The sequence below is a fragment of the Anopheles funestus genome, chromosome 3RL, assembly GCF_943734845.2.
Source record: "Anopheles funestus chromosome 3RL, idAnoFuneDA-416_04, whole genome shotgun sequence".
NCBI classification, from domain to species: Eukaryota; Metazoa; Arthropoda; class Insecta; order Diptera; family Culicidae; genus Anopheles; species Anopheles funestus.
The window spans coordinates 67,847,502-67,864,095 of record NC_064599.1 but is presented as its reverse complement, the minus strand read 5'-3'; the positions used below and the strand labels follow the sequence as shown (position 1 = coordinate 67,864,095).

General features: G+C 39.7%; 1 protein-coding gene across 1 annotated transcript; it reads left to right on the top strand.

Moving 5' to 3' along the window:
- Positions 1–8,088: 8,088 nt before the first annotated feature.
- LOC125769007 (CD109 antigen-like) lies at positions 8,089–15,299 on the top strand. The gene is made up of 15 exons (XM_049437370.1): positions 8,089–8,473; positions 8,560–8,755; positions 8,816–9,494; positions 9,556–9,824; positions 9,888–9,979; positions 10,050–10,305; positions 10,385–10,594; positions 10,657–11,110; positions 11,177–11,425; positions 11,966–12,019; positions 13,231–13,364; positions 13,463–13,943; positions 14,023–14,429; positions 14,494–14,793; positions 14,876–15,299. The coding sequence occupies exons 1-15, from the start codon at positions 8,412–8,414 to the stop codon at positions 15,272–15,274; spliced, it is 4,242 nt and encodes a 1,413-aa protein (XP_049293327.1). The 5' UTR covers positions 8,089–8,411; the 3' UTR covers positions 15,275–15,299.
- The last annotated feature ends 1,295 nt before the right edge of the window (positions 15,300–16,594 follow it).

The window sequence follows — 16,594 nt, the reverse complement described above, 5'->3', positions numbered from 1 at the left end:
CCAGTAGGGAAGCTCCACGGCAGCAGCCAACTCGTGATCTCCCTGATCCTCGTCTCTTATACGCGCACGATGTTCCGCCTCCCGTCTGTTGCACGTTTCACGTTGCGTCCGAATCCTGCGCACCCGGGACAGTCCGGAGACTGGGTGAAGCCACAGACATACAAATACTCCCGGGAGAATCAGTGTCCGTAGAGTACATGGGCAAGGTGGAAATTCACTTCACCCCACTTCGTCATCATCCACGAGTGCACATCGGGAATCAATCTGTGATATTCAACATGTGACAATTCTACTAATTCCGGTAATTGGGACCCCAAAACTAAAGAAAGTCGCACTGTCGAAGAACTTAAATCAATGAGGTATATTTTGCATTGTGGGGGAGTTTTTTTTGGAAGGCATAACTGAGAATCCTCGGGGTCCTTTAAAACTCTGGTTGCGATGGCGGGGGCGAGGGGGTTTGTGTGGGGGCCCCACAATTTATATTCTTTTAGATTTTTTTAATTTTTTTTTATTGTTTTTTATTATTATTTTTTATTTAAAGCATTATCTGAGTAAAACGAAATTTATTTCAAAAAATTCGCATTAAAATAAAACATTTTTTAAAATTTTTCAAAATTATTCAAAAAAAAATGGTAAGCCTGGCCTTAGGAGATTTTTAAGTTTTTAGATTTTTTTTAATTGTTTTATTATTTTGTTTTTTTTTTCATTAAAAGCATTATTTGCGTGAAAAAAAACTTATTACAACCAATTCACATCATCATACATCAAGTCAGTCCTTTGTACAATCTTAAACCAAGGAATGATCTCTCTCTCTACTTGGCTTTTTACGACCTTACAGGTCACGCCGGCCATTTCTGGCTTACTAGACTTATTTTTACCGCGTAGACGGATAGTCCGTCCTTGCTACTGGGGGACGGTCCGGATAGGATTTCAACCCAGTCCTGCCGTGTGGACGGGCGCAGTTTATCACATGGTCCTCCAGGCCGCCCCTTAAACCAAGGAATGATGATGATGTTGATTTAAGTGATATGTCCAGCATAAAGTGCTTTTTTTAATACCCGCTCATATTCACTCGATTAAAAAGTTTAGGTTTAATAAGGAAAAATATTTCTAATTAATTAACAATATTTATCTATTCTTTTCATTCACATATCCTCCTCAATAGTCGATACTCCTGGATAGTATGAACAAACCAAAAAGAAAAAATAGTCCCCTTTCTGTTTTCTTCTTGTCGGTTTTCCGTTCCTTACGACTCGTTGTTATTTCTTTCGCCCAATCCGCACGTGAAAACCGGATACGAAAACGATTCACTGTCCAGCCCGTGTCCTGCTCCAAGTCCATAACTCAATCATACAGCGTAATGACCACCAGCCTTCTGTATTCTTGCTACCCTATTCTTTGCCGGCAGCTCCCTTTGCCTGCTTTCTTACGTACGAAGAATAAACAACACAGCCATCGAGCGATGCGAAGCCGCCACCAGGGTTTTCGAAATATGAGGGAATATAATGAGCTTGTGGTACGTGACTTTCACTCAAATGGTGACAAATTAGAACTGGGCAGAATGGAAGCGTTCTCCATCCGACGGTAGAAACACCGGCACGATGTGTTGTGAAAAGTTTATATAAACTAACTCTACCACGAACTGTCACGTTGTGCCTGGAAGGGGGGTAGCGGACCCTCTGGGTACTGCGGGGGGTTTTGCTGAAGAAATGTTGATAAGAGTAAGCGAAAACACACCGAACCGAACGTACCGAAAATGTTGAAGAAGTATGACCGGGGATAACAAAAAAAGAAAGAAGAAGCAAACACGGTCGGGAAAAATGGATGTGTTGAAACAATGGTGAAAAAGCGCTAGTTTCCCACTAAAACCCGTGAGTTCTCGGGCAGCATACGGTACAGTGAAGATAACTAACACTATCAAACAAAAAAACCCGTACCCGTAGGTTGGTGCGCAATCAGGATGAAACAACGGTAACGGAAGGTTGCCTCCGAACGAACGTTCAGCGAATGGCGAATGAACCAGTGTCTACTTCCGGGATGTACTGACTCCTTGCTAACTTCACCACCACCCCGCACGAATGTACTTCGCATCGAAAATGGCACGGATGGCTTGTACCTGCAGAAAGGGGAGAGAAAAAAAGAAAGAAAAAAAAACCACCACCTCCGAAGCAAGCAGACCATGTTGCGATGAAGGTCTTTCCGAAACACCCGAAACAGTTATGAAACAATCTAAAACAACTCGTAAAATCCGCCACCCCACGCCGGGATCCCTTTACCGTACGGTACATCCTTTCTCTCAAACCAAAAGAAAAAAAAGGATGCAGGGAAAGAATCACCGGACGGAAAGTTTGGTCCCACATTTTGGTAGATACAATACCCGACGACCACCGGTACGGCAACCCCGTACCCGTACCGGCTGGGTGATGTGCTTCCAGAAAATTGTCTTCTGCCATCAGCACCATCTGCCGAGTGCCCGTACACTGGATGCTGGACAGCACTGGAGCGTCCCCGAAGCGATTCCGATCCCAGACAACATGACAGTCCACTTCCACACCGGCTCGGCGATCCGAATGCTTCCGGTTAGATGAAAGCGATAGAGCACGACAACATTTGTTTGTCCAGTCGTGCAAAGCTCGCTTTTTATATATTTAAAAAACACGAAAGCAAGCGAAGTAGCGCGGCCAGGGAAACCTGCCATCGGAGTGTAGAACACAAAGTGCTTCAAACCAAATTTTAATAATTTTTAATTTTCTTCTCTGGTGTATGTTTCTTTTTTTTCCTGCTCTCCACCTCTCTCTCTCTCTCTCTCTCTCTTTCTGTCTCTTTCTTTATTTCCATTTCTTTACTACCGATGCGACACTGAGTGGTGTGATGTTGACAACTCATTTCATTTATGGTTGTTGTTTCAGTTTTCATCCGCACTGTTTGATAGTACTGATAGCGGCGTTGTGAAGTACGAAGGTGGTTAAGTTTTTAGTTTCAAGTGCATACAAATCGTAATAGTTTTTATTTTTATACAAATATTTGTGTACACTTTATGATCCACTCTTCTAGATGGGGAACATAATTAACAACTGTTTTAGTGAGTGTTTTTAAAATGATTTATTTAATTAATTGAAGTTGAAGGACATGGCGATATATTTTTTAACAACCTTTATCCGCTGCTGACAATGGACTGTGTCATAAATTTTCATGTTTGATAAGCATTATTTAAGCGAGGAGACTGACTATCCAGCTACGTGGTAAAAGAAGTCTCGTTAGCCAAAAATGGCCGGCATGACCTCAGAGGTCGTTACGCCAAGAAGAAGAAAAAGAAGAAGAACGAGAATCAAATATGAATTAGTTTAATATAATAGGTATTTTATCGATTCGAGATGTTTTCTTTTCGTCACGCTTTGTAGATTTCATTCAAAATTGTATTCGTGAAATAAATTGTAATTATGATTTTAAAGACTGAAAGCCAACTTAGCATTTTTTGTACGGTAGTTGTTAGCATAATGTACGTCCTGTGAAAAAGTTTCCCTAACATGATCGTTTTAAGCAAATAAGTTAAAGATCAATCCTTGTAAACACCTTTTAGTGAAACATAGAGTTAAACGTTCTATTATGCATTAAGCAGATAAATAAAAATCATTTGTGTTTCATGCATGCTTACCATGAACTTAAAAAAAGTCTTGTGATTATGTTGATAATTATTTATGCTCACTTTATGGTAAGTAACATAAGACACAAATTTACCCTTTTATTTCACAACAATTTAATAAGTTTTATGTACAAAACAAAAAGGTTTATTTATTTTTCGTAACCCTTTGTTAGAGTGTCTTTATATGATGCTCTTCTGCATCTGCATAATGGACAACAATACACAAAGAGTATGGGCTAAATTAAATGCTTAAATATATAATAAAGAAATTGCTATATTTTCAAGTATCTACAATATATTATTTGTTTCAAGCTTATCAAGTTTGTTTTTTATAAAAAAGCTTGTAAACATTTCCCAAATAGAGAAAAACGAAAACTAAGGGTTAAAACGCATTGTTTTGCCAGTTGCCAAGTAGTTGATTTAAAAATTATATTAGGAAAACAATCTAATCCGAAAACATAAACGCAAAAAGATTATGTGTGTTGTCTTAATTACGATCTATTCTCAAAGTGCTTCTGTCAAAATGAAAGCCGCCTTAAGCGCTTCATTTAAATACAGGCTTATGTTGTTTTATGGATATAAACGCCTTAAAGTATGCAACTAGTGAAAAATATAATGACAGGTCAGAAAAGAGCCATCAACTAATTTAAGTGCTTCATTACTGTATTTTATTTTATTTATATTTATATTTATATTTATATTTATTTATATTTATTTATATATTTATATTTTTTATTTTATTTATATAAAAATATTAATATAAAAAATATTATTTATATTTATATTTATATATATTTTATATTATATTTATTATTTATTTATTTATTTATATTTATATAAAAAAAATAAATATTTCAAATCACACTATATCATCAAATTATGCAGATGACATTCATGCATTATTATTTTTCTAAAAATCTGTGGTTTACATTTCCTTACACCTTGGCAAAAGCTTACATAATGTATTAGTTACAGCGAACAAAATCCTTTTTCCATTTATAAAGATTCTAACCGTATCTACATACATCACCCATTGTCCATGCATTAAATAATCCACTACGCTACAAAACCCCGGTAGCTGTAATACGATCGGCATGATCGAATCTGCAGCAAAACGGTAGCAGTAAAATTTGCTGCTTCTGTTGCTATAACAAAAATATAAAAAAACGCACCACACATGTAATCTTTTGAAAATTATCGGAAATCGGAAACGTTCATCGAAGCTCGTGGGCACGGACAACGACGATGCATAAATCAACCTTTTGTCCCGTGTCCACCAAAGGGAGCGGTAACGATCCGAAAGCAAACGTTCCCACCGTCCAGCATCGGTCGAACCGCATAAAAATGGGCTCATTGAAAGGATTTCCTATCACGTTTTCTCGGCTGCAAAATAAAACTGTCCAGCTTCTGGGTACGAATATCGGTTCGTGTTTCGTTATCCTTCCGGTACGGTGCAGCAGAATGGGACAGCATCATAGGTCAACACGTTACGTGAGTTAGTGGTCTTCGTTCTTTACCTTTTTTTTCACTCCAAGCACCAGACAATGTCCTCCAGTAATGTGGAAGCCGTTTCTAGCCCTCTGGGAGAGGTTTTTGTGTGTTTCTATGGAAGCTTTTACATGTTTTTTTTGCCTCAACGTCTGGCTAGCCGATGTCTCGTTCGATTCTATAGTCTAAACAACGGAACACCGGAAAGGACTTGTCGGTGCCGTACGCGAATTCTACGGAAGTGGGTTCGAATGGTTCAGTTCATTCCAGCTAGTCCGGCTCGAAACCGTCCGGACAGGAATTGCTGAAAGATGTCCTAATGCTTTCGCTGAACGTGCCAAAAACCTGGGTGGATGCTAGCAGTGAAAGGTTACTGCAACCCTTCATTCAACGAGAGCGTAGTACAAAATCCACTAGAAAAAGAGGCAAACGTAGTTTTTTTTCTTCTTCTGTTTGTTCCTCCCTTTTAGTGCTTCTGAGCGGACTACCATACTGGAGCATTTATCTGTTCCCGAGCTTCCGGGAACGCTGGTTGCAACTGGATTTTCATCTCGTCCAGACTTACCCAGACTGCCCTGTCCGTTTCGTGGACACCTTTGACTTCCGTCCCTTTTTTGCCGTGCGTATACGGTGGACATAAATCTTGGCGTAATACGTTAGCCAATCTTGCACGACTCTGCGCTGCAAACGGGCTACGATCTGGTCGAAGAAATCCCACTCGAAAATCACAGCCCAGTGCGAAAGAAGACATAGCGGTGAGATTTTCCGTGTCCCTTGAAATGTGCCCAGCTGAAGCGAGAATTCAGCGAGCGGGCAAAGTAGACAAAAAAAAAAATAGACTGACTGCGGAGTGAAGTTATTCGCAAAAACACAACCACCGAATGCATGTTTGGTGGAGAATGGTTCGAAAAAGTCGCGTCGCTACTTGAAGTTAGTATGGGTTTCGGGTACCATCAGCAGGATGCACGCTGGACGTTTGACTGCCGTTAACGAGTACCGGAAGCTCAGAGCTATCGACTGAAACGCAGTTCATGGAGCAACCAGAACCACCATAAACTCTCACAAAGGTCAGCGCGCCAGTGTTAAGTAAATGGTACCACCGACTAGGGGTAACCTTCACGAAAGGACAATCAAAGCTTGGACAGTAAGAAACATCGCCCGAAATAGAGGTGAAAACGATCCGGCAGTGAAAAGTACACCGTTAAAACCTTACCACCGGACAAGATAAGGAAGATGATACTCGGTGCGCGAGTCAAAAGAAATGGTACAAATATGCTACCATTTTATCACGGTGCAAATTCAGATTTGTGCTGTCTGTGGTGGTGGTTTGGTTTTTGTTTTTCACTTCGCCCCTTACAGAAATGATATCACTTTCGACGAAATGCGTCTCCTTTGCTTGATGCTGTAACTGTGAAGCAAAAAGACATACTTTATTGTTCGAAATTTACCAGCCGTGCACGGATTTTGCTTTCACAGGATTGCGTTTCAGTTAATGGTATATTAAATTCTCAGGAGTCCTTAGTGTATATGTCGTCCAAGCGTGACATCCCTTAAGGAAGCAAAATGCTCTGATAGATAGTGTATTTATTTTAATAAAATCAAGGCTGTAATTTATTTGAAGAAAATAAGCTTCTTCTTTTTTTCTATATTTTTATAGTCAATGCTTTTGAAAAAAATTATGTTTTTTTATTGCACTTCAAGTGAAAATATATGTTGTAAATACCAATTTTAGTGTCTTTTTCAACATTTTTAGTGTCTAATCTTTAGCTAAATAATACGCCGAATATTCGTGCTCACCGGAACTCAGTAGTGCTCGAATTACACGAATTCAAGATGTGCGAATTCAAAGTTTAACAGTTCCAGAAGTTTTCGTAAGAAGAATTAAATAGTTAATCTGTAAATTTTAAAACATTCTTAAAAATACAATAATGTTAATCTAGATGAAATGTCGTGTAAATTGTTAAAAAAAACTTTAAAAATACTTGTTTTGAATGGTATAAATTATTTCAAAGATATTGTTATGAAAACACTTTCAATGGAATATTTTAGAAATAGTGAATTTCTATAAAAAATGAAAACAATGGCTTTTCTCTTAAAAATTCGAATGTATTTCTTTCCACATAGAATGGATTCGATGGTGGATCTTGATAAGAATTGTCTATTAAGAGTTGAGTTCTAGTTAGCTGTTCGAACGATCTGCGTGTCAGTGTATTTGTACCCACAATGTGAAACATTTTAAAGAAAACTTTTTATTATTAATGCCAATACGACATTCTGACCTTGATGTGATTTGGTTGCAAGTGTTCGAAACACATAAAATATGCCAAAGATAATGGTTCAAACGAATGTGTGCAATGTGTTCAGCAAGTTTTTAATTAAGATGGCCAGATTCAAATAGGTCGTCATGCAATAAAACATTAATCTGAACGATAGTAACTTTAATTCTTAAATAAAAGTTTGTAAAAATATTAAAAATGAAAAATGTTTTCCTAAGAAAATATGATTGATAGATTTTCCCCTCTGAAATTTTTTTTATTGATTAATAGTTTTATATGTATCAAAAGTGTTTAACTATTATTTATGTGAAATATTCGATCTTGCTTATTAAAAGAAGAAACTAAGATGATTTACAGATTTGTTACCCTAACCTACAGTTATGAAAATTTCAAGTACTCATAAAATCTTTCAAAAGCTACTTTGTTAACTTCGTAACGTTAAGACTCAAGCTACAAACAAATGTAGCTATATGTAGATTTAATCTCAATATACGCTGTCCACCTTGAACAAACATTAACTGCAATAAAATTTTCTAAACCCAATCAATCAAACCATTTTATTTACAAACAATCACTAAGAGTTTGTTTTGTTCGTATTGCCATTATACTGCTGCCAACAAAAATATGCATTATCGCACGGAAGTGTTTAGATCCCCTTTCTTCTTTTGCTCTTGACAGAGATATACGGCCTGGCCGTCCCTACGCTAATAAATGAATAAAAATAAAATTTTGCTATTGACAGTTATTGAAGGGAAAGCGATTGAAGGTTGATTAATCGTATCTATTACGCTCGTCATGGAAATTTGTAAAAACATTAAGGCAAAAGAAGTATACTTATCAGCACCCGGCATTGATGCAGGTCGCATATTTGCAATAACAATCAATTAAAGGGAATTCCTCATTCATAGTAGAACGTCCAAGATAAGGATGCATGTTACGCCTGATTCAGATCAATGATAGACATCTTCCCAAGCGGACGCTAGTTCGCACCACGCTAGAACAACATGTGGCATAGTATAAGTTCACAAATTTTAACGGTGGTTATCTTCATAGGAGCTGCTCATGGGTAGGCACTTCTGAGCTCTGGTGCTTTCTGTGTTCAGTGATAAACATTAGTGTAAAAATAATTTGCCCTTGATTATTCTGTTTCAGTTTACTGGTCGTGGGTCCTAAATTTATTCGGGCTAACCAAGACTATACGGTTGCCATCAGCAACTTTAAATTGAATCTGACCAATGTTAACCTAATATTACGTATCGAAGGTCGTACGGACGATGGAAGAAACGTTCTTAACGTAACGAAGATGGTTAATCTGCCGAACAATGTGAATAAAAGAATCTTCTTTAAGGTAAGACGAGGGCGTTCGAAAACACTAGTGCGTGAATGTTAAACACTTACTCACTTACAGATGCCTAAGGACTTATCATCTGGATTCTACAAAATTATGATCGAAGGACAGCGAGGCTTTGCCTTTTACAAGGAAGCTACTTTGGTGTACCTTGGAAAATCCGAATCTGGCTTAATACAGATCAATAAACCAGCGTTCAAGGCGGGCGATACAGTTCAATTTCGTGTGATTGTGTTGGATACCGAGTTGAAACCTCCTGCACGGGTAAAAACAGTTCAAGTGGCGATCCGCGATCCTCAAGACAAAGTGGTCCGAACGTGGCCCTCGGCTGAATTGTACGCCGGAGTGTTTGAGAAAAATCTTCAAATCGGACAAACTCCAATGCTCGGGATCTGGAGCATCTCGGTATCGGTCGACGGAGAACTACTCGTATCCAAGACATTCGAGATGAAAGAGTATGTGTTGCCTTCGTTTGACGTAGAAGTTGTGTCAACCGTCATCCCTCTGGAGGAGCACCAAGGACTGAATCTGACGATAACAGCTAACTACCATGTTCGAAAACCGGTGAAGGGTTTGGCCATAGTGGAGTTGTATTTGGAAGACGATAATTTGTACCAGAAGACAGAGTTCGAAATGCACGGCATTGTACAGGTAGAGATGCGATTCTTTCGAATCTTGGAGAGGCAGGACGACCAACGAGATGTACGTGTAAAGACGACTTTCATCGAGCAGAGTTCAAGTAAGGAAAGTGTTGAACAACGATTCATAACTAATGACTAACAACTAATTCTAACATTCAGATCACACCGTGGTGAAAGAATCTCAAATCACTGTGTACAAATATATGTACAGTGTGGAGTTGATAAAAGATATCTCTTACTTCCGTCCGGGACTTCGCTTCAAATGTGCACTTCAGTTCCGATACCACGATGGAACACCTGCTAAGGGTATCACCGGTGAGGTGGAAGTGATGGACATCGAATACAAAACCAATGCCACAAGTGACGATGAAGGTTTGATCAAATTAGAGCTGAATCCAAGTGACAATATACAAAAGATGTATATAACCGTAAGTGAACTCTTGTGCTGTTTAGTAAATGTTTTTAATGATCTTGATTAATTTTTCTTTAAGTTTTCTAACCAAGACGGATTCTACTTTAACGAGCGAGTGGACAAAGTGGGTGGCGTTACAAATGCGTTTATAAAACTGGAATTAAACTCACCGTGAGTAGTAGCAAATAATGTTAAAATATTTTAATTATATAAAAAAAACCGTATCTTGTTCTACTTCCAGGATTAAGAAGAACAAGTTATTGCAATTTTGGGTAACGTCTAACGAACAAATGACATTCTTTGTGTACTACGTGTTATCGAAGGGCAACATCATTGATGCCGGTTTTATCAGTCCGAATAAGCAGAATAAATATCCACTTCGGTTCAAGGCCACGGAGAAGATGATACCGAAGGCGAAAGTTATCGTTATGACTGTAATGAACAAAACGGTATTGCACGACGTTTTGGACATTGATTTTGATGAGCTTCTTAACAAGGTTAGTAAACCTGCATTCGATTTATTTTTCCTTCTTACACTGTACAAAGGCTCTGAATTATGTATCTCTTTCAAAACAGATTAAAATGAGCATTAACAAGCAGGAAGTTAAACCTGGACAGGAAATTGAGATTCTCATGTCTGGACGACCAGGAGCGTATATCGGATTAGCGGCTTACGACAAAGATGTGTTGGACTTTAACCAGAACCATGATTTGTTCTGGAAGGACATCATGCGCGTGTATAACGGATTCGGCCTGAATGTCGAGAATGAGTTTGACAAGTTTAGTGTATGTTGGACAATAGAGGTAGTTGAACGATACTTTAAAGGAATGATATGTTCACTTCACAGAGTATGGGAGTGTTCGTGAAGACGTTGGATGACATCACCTTCAATGAAGCCCACGATATGTTGGCACGAGAAGGACTGTTTACAGACAATCCCAGAACTAAATTAGCCTTGTACCGGACAAACTTTCCAGAATCGTGGTTATGGAAGAATGTGACCATTGGAGGGTCTGGAACGAACAAGATGATCGAGGTAGTGCCGGATACAATCACATCCTGGTACTTGACGGGATTCTCCATTGATCCGGAGTATGGTTTGGGTATCATCAAAAAGCCCATTGAGTTCACAACGATCCTACCGTCCTACATCGTTGAGAATCTTCTGTACTCCATCAAACGAGGTGAAGTCGTCGAGTTGCAGTTTACATTGTTTAACAATCTTGAAAGAGAGTACAACGCTGATGTGACTCTGTACAACGTGTTCAATCAGATCGAATTTGTTGGACGTTCTCTGGAAGGTAAGTGGCTTTATTCTCTTGAAGTAATCTTTTCCATTTCAGTACATTTCAATCTTATGTTTGCAGATGAAAACTGCACGAAATCCGTAACCGTTCCTCCGAAGGTTGGTGTACCGATCTCATTTCTTGTAAAGGCACGATCGCTCGGAGAGATAACTGTACGGGTTTTAGCTACGATCAAGTCAATGGAGGAAAACGATATACGGGAAAAAGTGATCCAAGTTTTGCCAGGAACTCTGGTACAGCCGGAAGAGCGTTTTCATATTATCCCCGTGATCATGCAGAATAACGAAGATGGCTCAGCTTATTTTAATTGTAAGTTGAAAACGGCTTATAGAACTCGTTTTTTTATTTCAATTTAACTTTTTGTTGGTTTTTTCTAATCAAATTGATTATCCATTCTTATAATAATTGGTATAAAAATTAATAAATTAAAAAATATTCCTTAAATAATAATAAATAATTCCATAAATAAACACCATAACTTAATCTAATCTCACCCTTCCCATGCACTAAGCTTCAATTTATTAGCCATGATTCATATCATTACCATCATCTAATTAATATCTCAAACAGTGATAAATAGGTTTAAATAAGCAATGCCGTATCTGTAACTCATTTAGCGTTTCAAATTGGAACTGAAACAACTAATTGGATTTAATGGGTGATTTTTTGTTTGTTTAATCAGCGTGATCAGCATCACGCTGATCGTTTTCTAGTTATTACGAACGTTAATATGCTATGCTACACACACGTTAACCACCAAAATGAATAAATGGTAACCAATTGTTAATGTAGCGAGGTAAGTTAAAGTATATTTCTACTTTTTCTTTCCACTGCTTCATTTTTTACTAGTCATCCCTCAACTGGACCTTCGAACCTATCCTGATATACAAACAATCAAAGAAGGTAAGTACGCTTTTGCGATACATCTTGCATTTCTTGCTCCGAGACTAACCTTTTTAAGGCCTATCTTTGCTAAAATTTCACGCCATTCGAATAGCAGCAAATGCTGACGTTCTGGACAACATCTCAAACCTCAAATCAAATAATTTTTGATACCTTTGCCACACAACGGATGGATGAAAGTTAGAAGATTTCTTACGAACCCAATATGCGCATTGAAATGAAGCTTATGGTTTCATTACACTTTAATTCTAAGCTATTTCAATTGCTTCTCTCCAACCGCTGACCCGGTTGCAAATTGCGGTGAGATTTGCAATGTCTTCTTCTTCTATTTTACGAGAAAGCCTGTATCCTCCTATGTTTGTTAAAACTTCCATTTTCAGAGGTTTACTTTCTTTGCAAACACATCGGCTAGCTAGAATCATATGTTGCAATGTGTTATGTGTGTCATACGACGGTCACTTGTCATAACCATAAGACTATATATCTGGCCTAATAATGAAAATGCGAATAATAATTATCAAAAATGGTTTTATTCTATTCCCAAGTATGATTTAGACAATTTTGCTTGCGGTCAAACCGTGATTTTTAACGTGATTTTTGAACGCTTCAACAGCACCTTCTGGCGACGAAAATCTATGACCATGGTTTTTTTTTATTGATGTGCTGGAATAAAAAGAATTCATTGGATTTCATCATCATTTCGACGTTTTGGCCGGTTACAAAAGCGATGATTTGAACCAATGTGTAAAAGCTTGCATTGTTTTTTTTTTGCTCGGTTAGAAAGGCCTGGCCGTATCAAGACTTATTTTACCACGTAGCAGGATAGTCAGTCTATGCTACGGGGGGACGGTCCGGATGGGATAGCTTGCATTGTCATGGTGAAGAAATATTCGTCTCTCTTTCCACGTATTTAGAATTTCTCTGAAAACTTCAGGGAAACAAATTGTGGTACACCATTGAGAATTGACCGTCCTACGTTGCTCAAGCGGAAACAAACGCAAAATACGCAGTTTGGCATCTCGACGATCTTAGGCACAGAGATCGGGTTTTGATGACCCCCACGAAATTAGGTATTGAGCGACCCACGTCGAACTTTGTGAAAAGTGATCACAGGAAAATGTTCAAGATATCTTCATAAAAACAATGCACTTTAATCAGGTTAGAAAATGCAATATTCTTCCACTGCTAATACATATTTGACGTTATTGCAGGCAGGGATGGCATATTTCAGTGTCGCGATGAGGGTCGATTGCACGCCAGGGTTAGCTGGGTTCGTGGAAATGGTCTACCTTTACCACCCGGCGCGCGAAACATAAACGGTCGTTTGGAAATACCAAACATTGAGGTTAGTTGTCATCTTTTGCTCCGTGAAACTGTTTATCTGTCATCAATTTATGCAACATTCCTAGCGTCTACTATTCTTTATTTCTTTTTTTCCATTAGAATGAATACAGTGGTGAATACGTATGTGAAGCTGTTGATTACTCAAAATCAACACCTGGAAGTAGCATGACAGTACATTTGATTGTTGAACGAATGTCAAGAGATAAGAACCAACAATCAGCGGCTGCGTGCTCTAGTAATGAAGCGACCTGCATGAACGGAGCCTGTATACCAAAGATACAGATTTGCGATGGTATCTCTGACTGTAACGATGGTGCTGATGAGTCAAGTTGCAGTATGTACCATAGGTGCAAACCGAACGAGTTCAAATGTCGCAACAGTAAGTGCGTGCGCAAGACATGGCTGTGCGATGGTGAAAATGACTGTGGAGACGGTTCGGATGAAGAAAACTGTGCCACACTACCCGATGCACCCTGTCGATATGACGAATTTCAGTGCCGGTCTGGACAATGCATACCGAAAGCATTCCAGTGCGATGCGCACCCGGACTGTCGGGATAAATCGGACGAAATTGGTTGCAGTAAGTATTAGATGCATCCCGTGTCATAAGGGCGGAGCTTTAAAGATTTCAATAATTTGTTGATGACCACATTCCGTAGGTCCACCATCGGTGATTGAACCACCACCACCATCACTTACAATTCCGGCTGGTGGTATTCTGAACATTACGTGCCGTACTGCCGGAGTTCCAGTGCCATTAATCGCATGGCGTCTGAATCTGGGACACGTGCCATTAAAGTGTGAATCACACAACGATCACGGCATTGGCCGGTTGACCTGCGAAAACATGCAGCCTATCGATTCCGGTGCGTACATGTGCGAGATCATCAACACGATGGGCACTCACTTCGTGTCACCTGACACAATTGTCACCGTAACTGACAATGGTACTGTGTGCCAGCAGGACACCTTTAACAACAAAACGAGCTTTTCCGCTGACTGTATTCACTGTTTCTGCTTTGGTGTATCGACTACTTGCGGCAGAGCCAATTTGTACACACACATTGTAAGTAACCGAGGACATCAACAAACTGCACTTTTGATTTCAATTCTTTTCTGATTTTTCGCAGTTAAAACCATCCTACTGGCCGGGCGCGATCGTAGATACTGTAGGACCATGGAGTGGCTACGATCGATTGATGGTAGTCGATGGTAGTCGAGATTACATCCTCCGTCACCTTTATGATGGCGTGGAACTGATTTTTCCGAGTCTTCACGATCACTCACGTTCACCACATCACGTTTCGTACTGTTCCTATCTGAATAATTACATGGGCAATCAGCTCAACTCGTACGGTGGATCTATTCGCTATGAAGTCCAGTACAAAGGCATCGACGAAACTGTGCATGCTCCAGACGTAATAATTAAGGTAACCTTCGACAATCCTAAGATTTCTTCTCAAAGACGCTTTTGCTCTTTAATGCCAAAAAAAAACAAATCTACTTTTTCAGGGTAATGGAAAGGTGTTGGTACACTGGTATAAAGGCACGATCCTCAAGAACGTTATAAATCATGTTTCGGTCAGTTTACTTCCCAATAAATGGCAGCATATGGATGATACGCAAGCTACACGGGAGGATATTATGATGGTGCTAAGCAATATCGAACTGTTTCTGATACGCATGCAGTATGCAGATAAACAACCGACTGCAATGAAGTTGTTGGACGTAATGATGGACTCAGCCGCACATGACGACCGTGGACTTGGCTCAGCTTCATTGGTTGAAGAGTGTAGCTGTCCGCCTGGATATCGGGGACTTTCTTGCGAGAGTTGTGAGCAAGGTTATGTGCGACAAATCAGCGAACCATGGCTAGGACGCTGTGTACTCCCTGATGTCAAGGCTGCGTAATCTCGTTCTTCAAACAATTCAAAAAGTGTTTTATTTTTTTATCATAATTTAATAGTTAATTTGTTTATTTGTTTATTTGGACCAATAAGCCCACTAGCCAGGGTGGAACATATACATGACGGATTTGGAACATATACATTAAGAATCAGAATGCTGTCGATGGTATGCGGCATTTGTCATGCCAGGGTCGAACGCATCGCAGACATCGTTAAAATTACGGCACATGATCAGGAACGGGTCGAAGGATCCAAATACAGTGTGCCGGTTTTCCACCGCTGGGTAATGGAGGTGCTTGGTGTTTGGAAATGCTATTAAAAAAGAATGTAGAAATGGTTAAACTATTTTTGTAACTGCGCCCGCGCACTAACCGACGTTAAATCCGGAGTTAAAATCGGAGATCGCTGCGGATCTCCCGAGTTATCCTCTATCAACTAATTCGGAGTAATTCCGAGTCAACTCTGGAGTAATCCGAAGTAAACTCCGGGTTTTTACCGGAGTTGAATCCGGTTTTTATAAGATGGAGTCGGAGTGGATTGATAAATCCTCTCTGGAGTTGCCATCACTAGCCGGATGGCTTCGACCTGGTAGGTTTGGGTCGAACGGGTAGTTTTTATGTCGTCTTTGTCTAGTGCATAGTGTGTGCTATCTAGTGATAAGCATGTGTCTATGTGATGGTAAGCCTTACCTCAGGATCACCACAGGGTCTTTGCAGATGACGGCCGATACACTATCGGATGCTAATACGACTTCTTCCTTAATTGGGCTTATTTCACTGACGATTGCGTCATCCCAGTGACATTGATTTTTCAAGAAGTTCCGATCATTCGAAGTCATTTTTAAGGATGCGATCAAACTAAGTATTGTATCCGATCGAGTTGAAGTAATCAGATCTCCTGTGCGAATACACTTTCATGTGCAACCGACCGATCCTTGCAACTGTCAAACTCTTCCACACCCAGGACTGCTCTAAGTAACAGCTGCTACTACATACCAGCTACATCACCAACACCCACGGCAACCGTAGAGGTTTTAAAATAAATGTGCAACACTTGGCAGCACCGGCAATCCCGAACACTGGACGTGCACTCGAGTGTGGCATGCACAATCCATTTGTCTGACCACGGCTGGTCGACTTCCTTGTAGCCAGTAGGGTCGCTTCCAGCCGTTCGGCGAAAGTACGCAAGCATAAATCTCAAAAGTGTTGTCTTCGCCCCATATCCCGTCTGCCAACCTTGGCTGACCCCTTGTTGACAGCGGCTTCGGTCAGCTAACGGATAAGTTCTCGATCTGTTCGTTCGTATGTGTGTGTGTGTGAATGGC

Excerpts from the sequence above, each read along its gene's own strand:
- LOC125769007 (XM_049437370.1), top strand. The coding sequence starts at position 8,412 with ATGTGGCATAGTATAAGTTCACAAATTTTAACGGTGGTTATCTTCATA. Across the intron at positions 12,020-13,230 it reads TATACAAACAATCAAAGAAG|GCAGGGATGGCATATTTCAG; the intron begins GTAAGTACGCTT and ends ACGTTATTGCAG. Across the intron at positions 14,430-14,493 it reads CCAATTTGTACACACACATT|TTAAAACCATCCTACTGGCC; the intron begins GTAAGTAACCGA and ends GATTTTTCGCAG.